The 6,008-nt window shown below is 50.9% G+C and overlaps 1 protein-coding gene across 1 annotated transcript in view; it reads right to left on the reverse strand.

Moving 5' to 3' along the window:
- Window positions 1-5,027, reverse strand: part of CRIP2 (cysteine rich protein 2) — a 59,073-nt gene extending 54,046 nt beyond the window's left edge. Inside the window, exon 1 of the mRNA XM_074960848.1 lies at window positions 4,870-5,027. Coding sequence (XP_074816949.1) covers window positions 4,870-4,912 — 43 coding nt within the window. The 5' untranslated portion in view covers window positions 4,913-5,027. The remainder of the gene's footprint in view (window positions 1-4,869) is intronic.
- Window positions 5,028-6,008: the final 981 nt, after the last annotated feature.

Consider the following 6,008-nt stretch of genomic DNA (forward strand, 5'->3'; position numbering starts at 1 on the left):
AGAAAAATAATTTGGTTACATTTTCCTGAGATTCAGAATCACAACTCCTGTCATCTAAAATAATTATAAGCAAGGGTCATTCATCGCAAGGAAGTAACACTTCCAAACAAGCAGGACTTTATTAATCAGTCTCCATTAATTTAAGGGGCAATAAAGGAATTCATGCACACACACAACCTGTGGAAGATAATTCCACTACTGCTTTCCTACTAGGTTATGTGATTTATTGGTCAATTGCAGTGGAAGTTCAAAATAAAAACTGGCCTTGGAAACAAGAAGCAGGAAAACACCACTTCTTCTGCCACTTTCCTGATATGTTTGGACTAGATCTGGTCAGGAAGTGATTTCCCCAACTTGCAGAAAAAGTGTTTGATTTGTTTTCATACCAAGAGAAATGAACATGTTTTAATATTTGGGTTTGGGGGGGGGGGTGTTATATGCAAGATATTTCAACAAAAGCATACTGTTTTTGCAACATTTTCCATCAAAAAAGTGTTTCAACAGAAAATTTTGGACCAGCTCTGACTCTGATTGCTCTCGCCACTCCCTTGAATACAGACCACCTTGGCTGGCATAGAACCAGCATTGGCTCTGTAGCACAGTCTCCGCTATACCCCTTTCCTCAGACCCCTCAGAAGCCCTCCCCCACAAATAAAGCCAGGTCTCCATGGGATGTCAGGCAGCGGAGGCTGAGCTGGGGCTGGGAGGAGCAAGGGAGCAGCCACAGCCCATGGCATGCAAAGATGGCTTCTATCCAAGCGGATTTCTGCATGTTGTTGCTGCAAAGTAGGGAGCATGGGGTGTCTCTTCTCTCTAGGTTATTACCTGCTCCATGCATCTAGGCAGCTCATTTATGTAGCTGTGGGTGGATGGCACCTGCATAAACCCATCTTCCCTGGGACCGTGGGGCAAGAGGGCGGGGAAAGTAAAAGAGCCTAGAGCTTCTGCAGGACTGACGCTTCCACTCATCACAAATCCTGGGAATGCTGACCTGATCCCTCCCTAAACGGGGAAGATTGGAAGTGAACTCTGCAAGATCATGGTTCCTCTGGCTCACTCCCATGGGTACTTCTGCTTGGGCAAAATATGGCCCCATCTCCCTGACTGCAGCTGGGGCAGTCAGGAGAGGACAGTCTTCTCCACTACTAACAGCAACCAGTGATTCCACAAGAACAGAGTCACCCAGAGAGCAGGGAGAAGGAAACTAACATCAGACTGGGGCCTCCAGGAAAACAGACACGGTATTTTCAGCTTAAAAGGGAAAGATTCACACACGAGGGAAGAAATCCAACAGGCTGAGTTATTCCCGCCCCCACAAAAAGACTTAGAAGGGGAGAAAAAGCAAATTCCTATTTCTCAATGTTTACTTGGAGATGGCTGCAGCGGAATGAAAGTGCACAACCCTTCCCAAAGCTTTGAACGCTCAGATGCTATCATAACCCCATAGTATTTCTCTACCAAAATAAACAACCAGGAGCAGCAAGGACTGGGGAAGAGGGATGCTTGAGCAGTCACACACTTTGCTACATGGCAGTAGATCATAGGAGGGAGATGGGAACTATTCTCCAGGGTGGGAATAACCTGCAAGCAGCACTAGCCAAAACTAAGCCGGAATGCAAAGCTAACTAATTCAATCAGAAAGTGATCTGGGTAATGGAGATTAATTCCCCATGCCTTTAAAATGATCCTAATCTTCAACAGTAATTCCCAGGACTCTTAAGACCATGACAGGTTGGAGAAGGGAGCAAGTCAAAGCTAGGTTCTAGTTGGTGCCAAGCCACAGTCTGGACCATGTACTTTTCATGTAATAAAAGCGGTATTGGAAGAGGTAAGTTTTCAAATGGTGGCAAGGCACAGCAAGGAGTCAGGAGACCTGGGCTCTAGTCCCAGGTTGGCCACGACCAGCTCTGTAAACTGGGGAAAGTCACTAAAATCAGGATGCTCCACTGGAGACGCCCAGGGTCTGACTTTTACAGGTGCAGAACAGCCATCTCTTCAACTGCAGTCAACAGGAACTGTGGGTACTCGGTGCTTCTGAGAATGGGGTCCAAGGTGCCTCAGGCTGGGCACCCCAAGAATGGACATCCCCAAATTCAGAAGCCACTTTTTAAAATATAATTAAGTGTCTTTGTGCCTCAGTTTCCCCATCTGTAAAATGAAACTAATACTGCTTTACCCACCTTTGTAAAGTGCTGTGAGCTCCTTTAGTGAAAAGTGCACTATAAGAGTATTTTACATACATTTACAGTAAAGGAGAACAAAGCAATTCAGAGACTTTGGAAATGGTTTGGATGAGAAATGCTCTGTACTTCAACATGCAGAACTGAGAGGTGGGGGGGCACATGTAGTTAACCTTTGCATTCTAGCTCTTTGCTGTCTGTAGATGCTGCTGGAACTCATTTCTGACTTTTACCTCCCATTCTTCCCACTACTGCCAAGTTCTCCCGTCTTTCTAAAAAGAACTTTGCCCATCCTCTGGAAAGTCAATGTGTCCTAACTCAGGCGGGCCTCCTGGCACCGCCATCCTGGCAATGCCATCCTGGCAATTCTGGTCAGATCAAAGCTACTCAGCACCCACAATCAGTGTGAGATTTGCAGATGATTACAGACCAGTCAGCCTAACTTCGTTCTCTGGAAAGATACTGGAACAAGTTATTAAACAATCAATTAGTAAGCACCTAGAGGATAATAGGGTTATAAGGAATAGCCAGTATGGATTTGTCACAAACAAATCATGCCAAACCAAAATAATTTCCTTTTTTGACAGGAAGAAAAGGAGGACTTGTGGCACCTTAGAGACTAACCAATTTATTTGAGCATGATGGATGGGGGAGAAGCAGTAGATGTGATACACCTCGATTTTAGTAAGGCTTTTGACATAGTGCCAGATGACATTTTCAGAAGCAAACTAGGGAAATGTGGTTTAGATGAAATTACTGTAAGGTCAGTGCACAACTGGTTGAAAGCCTGTAGTCAAAGAGTAGTTATCAAAGGGTTGCTGTCAAACTAGGAGAGTAAATCCAGTGGGGTCCCACAAGGGTCAGTCCTAGGTCTGGTACTCGTCAATATTTTCATTAATGATTTGGATAATGGGGTGGAGAGTATGCTTATATAATTTCTGGGAGACACCAAGCTGGGAGGGGTTGCAAGCACTCTGGAGGACAGGATTAAAATTCAAAACAACTTTGACATATTGGAGAATTGGTCTCAATTCATCAAGATGAAATTTAATAAAGACGAGCTCAAAGGACATCACGTAGGAAGGAAAAACTACATGTACAACTGCAAAATGGGGAATAACTGGCTAGGCAGTGGTACTGCTGAAAAGGATCTGGGGTTTATAGTGATCACAAATTGAATCTGAATCAACAATGTGATGCAAAAAAGGGTAATATCCTGGGGTGTATTAACAGAAGTGTTGTATGTGAGACATAGACGGTAACTGTCCTGCTCTACTGGCACTGCTGAGACCCCAGCTGGAGTATTGTGTCCAGTTGTGGACACCACACTTTAGGAGAGATGTGGATAAACTGGAGGGAGTCCAGAGAAGAGCAACAAAAATGATAAAAAGGTTTAGAAAATCTGACCTGTGAGGAAAGGTTAAAAAACCTGGGCATGTTCAGTTTGGAGAAAAGACGACAGACGGGGGGACCTGATAGTCTTCAAATATGCTAACAGCTGTTATAAAGAGGATAGGGATCATTTGTTCTCCATGGCCACTGGAGACAGGACAAGAAGTAATGGGATAAATCTGCAGCAAGGGAGATTTAGGTTAGACATTAGGAAAAAGTTTCCAACTATAAGAGTAGTTAAGCTCTGGAATAGGCTTCAAAGGGAGGTTGTAGAATCCCTGTCACTGGAGATTTTTAAGAACAGGTTGGACAGATACCTGCCAGGGATGGTCTAGGTTTGTTTGGCCCTGCACAATCCAGGGGGTTGGCCTTGATGGCTTCTCAAGGTCTCTTCCAGCCCTACCTTTCTGTGAGTCTATGATCTCAGCACACTGGGTGTGGGACGGACTCGAGCTGTTTTGAAAAATCTGGTCCGAGCTGCAAAACTGAGCACTTGAGAGACTGGCCCAGCCACGCACACCCATCTGGGCAGGGGATCAGACAACACAGCAGAGATCCAATCACCCTGTCCCAGTAAGCGCACACAGGGACTCTCCCAGGGAGCCGGTACCAGAGGACCAGATCAGGTGGAGCCCTCACAACTTTACAAATACAAACAATGCAGGTGTTTCCCCCAACCAACCAAAGCAGCAGCGGTTTAGTTGTAACCCTTTCCCTGCCACGCCCTATCCCTATAGCCTCTACTCATCATGTTAAATCTATGCAAAGAGCCACAGACCAAGGTCTAACATGCTCAGCTGTCCTCTGTTCCCAGAGAGGGGGAGCCTGCAAACTGGAAAGGGGGTGCACCCAGGTTGGGGATGGGCTCAGCCCCCTTATTCCCAGGTAGGGGTGCACAGAGGGTGGGGAAGGGAGACACCAGCTGCCCGCCCCGCCCCCGGGAAGAACGCACGGACTGGGGATGGGCTCAGCTCTCAGGAGAGGGAAGAGGGTTGCAAGGGGGGGGGGACACGGGGCGGGGGGGTCGCAGCCCCTACTGCCAGGTTGGGGCTGCACCCAGGATGGAGGGAGAGCAGCCTTCCCTTTTCCCAGGCTGCGGGGAGTGTGTGAAAGGGAGGTACTAGTCCCTCCGAGGAGTGGGGATGGGGGGAAGAGCTGCGGCTAGGCTGGGGAGCGCAAGGGGGTAGCCCCTGTTCCCGGGCGGGAGTGCCCCAGGCTGGGGAGCGAGGGCGGGGGGCACCGGTCCGTGCCCGGGGGATGCCCCGGGCTGGGGAGGCAGGGGGCACCGGGCACTCACCGAAGTAGACGGTCTTGGTGCACCGGGGGCACTTGGCTGCCATGCCGCGAGTCGCGCAGCCGGGGAGACGCGCTGCTGTGTGCGGGCTCCCTGCTCCGCCCGGCCCAAGCTCCGCTCCGCGCCGCCCACAGCCCGGCCCGCCCGCCCATTGGTCGCGCTGCCGAGCTGGGGGCGACTCCGTCCCCGCCTCGCCTTCCCTCCCTCCCCGCGCTGCGCCGCTGCTGAGACCGACGCGCGGGCCGGGCGCGGCAGCAGGTGCAGGGAGCAGCCCCCGCCGCCCAGCTGCACGAGGCGCCCCCCATCACACGGGGCTGCGCTGTCTGCATCCCCCGAGCGCTGGGCCGGAACCGGGGCCGGCTGGAGACAGCGGCCGGGCACCAGCGGGGGGGTTGCCCCTGGTGCCGCACATCACTAGTCCCTGCTGAGCGCAGAGCCAGGGCGGGAGGCTGGGAGCCACAGGGCTCCTCGGACCCTGGCCCAGAGCGAGCTGCACCCTGCCCGGGACTGTGTCCGGTCCCAAACACCTGAGCAGAGCAGGACAGGGGCCCCCCCAGGTGTCCCCTTCGCACCCTCCCTGCAGCCCAGCCACGCTGGCCCCACCTGAACAGGGAAGGCCAGTTCCCCTGGATGTGTAGACACGCCAGCCTCCAAGGCTGCAGGGAGTGACAGACGCAAAACTGATAGCAAATTAAGAGGCCCAAGCCCAGGAGAAAGGCATTTGCGACGGGAAGGCACTGACAGTGAGTCAGGGGGCACAGCGCTCCTAGCCAGCTGCGGAGGTGATGGTTCCCACCACCCCTTGGTGGCAGGTGGCAGTGAAAGGGCAAAGAGGAGGATGGGGATAGGGGAGACGAGCAGGATTGGGTCCATACCTCTTTTTGAAATCAAAGGAAGCTGGATTGTGCTCAAAATTACCTAAAACAAAACTCTTTGATCAAGTTGCTTAATTGCAACCTCTTTCCTTCCAGCAGAGCCGGGGCATGAGAGCTGAAGGCGATCTAACTACAGGGAACGTTCCAAAGGGAACTAACCATCCATTTTCAAATCAGGAGGAGGAGAAAAGAGACAACGTGCGATTTTCTTGCTCCCATTCACATAAATGGGAGTTGAATACCCATGGAGAGCAGGATCAGGCTCTG

Source organism: Natator depressus, chromosome 8, assembly GCF_965152275.1.
Source record: "Natator depressus isolate rNatDep1 chromosome 8, rNatDep2.hap1, whole genome shotgun sequence".
Classification (NCBI taxonomy): Eukaryota; Metazoa; Chordata; order Testudines; family Cheloniidae; genus Natator; species Natator depressus.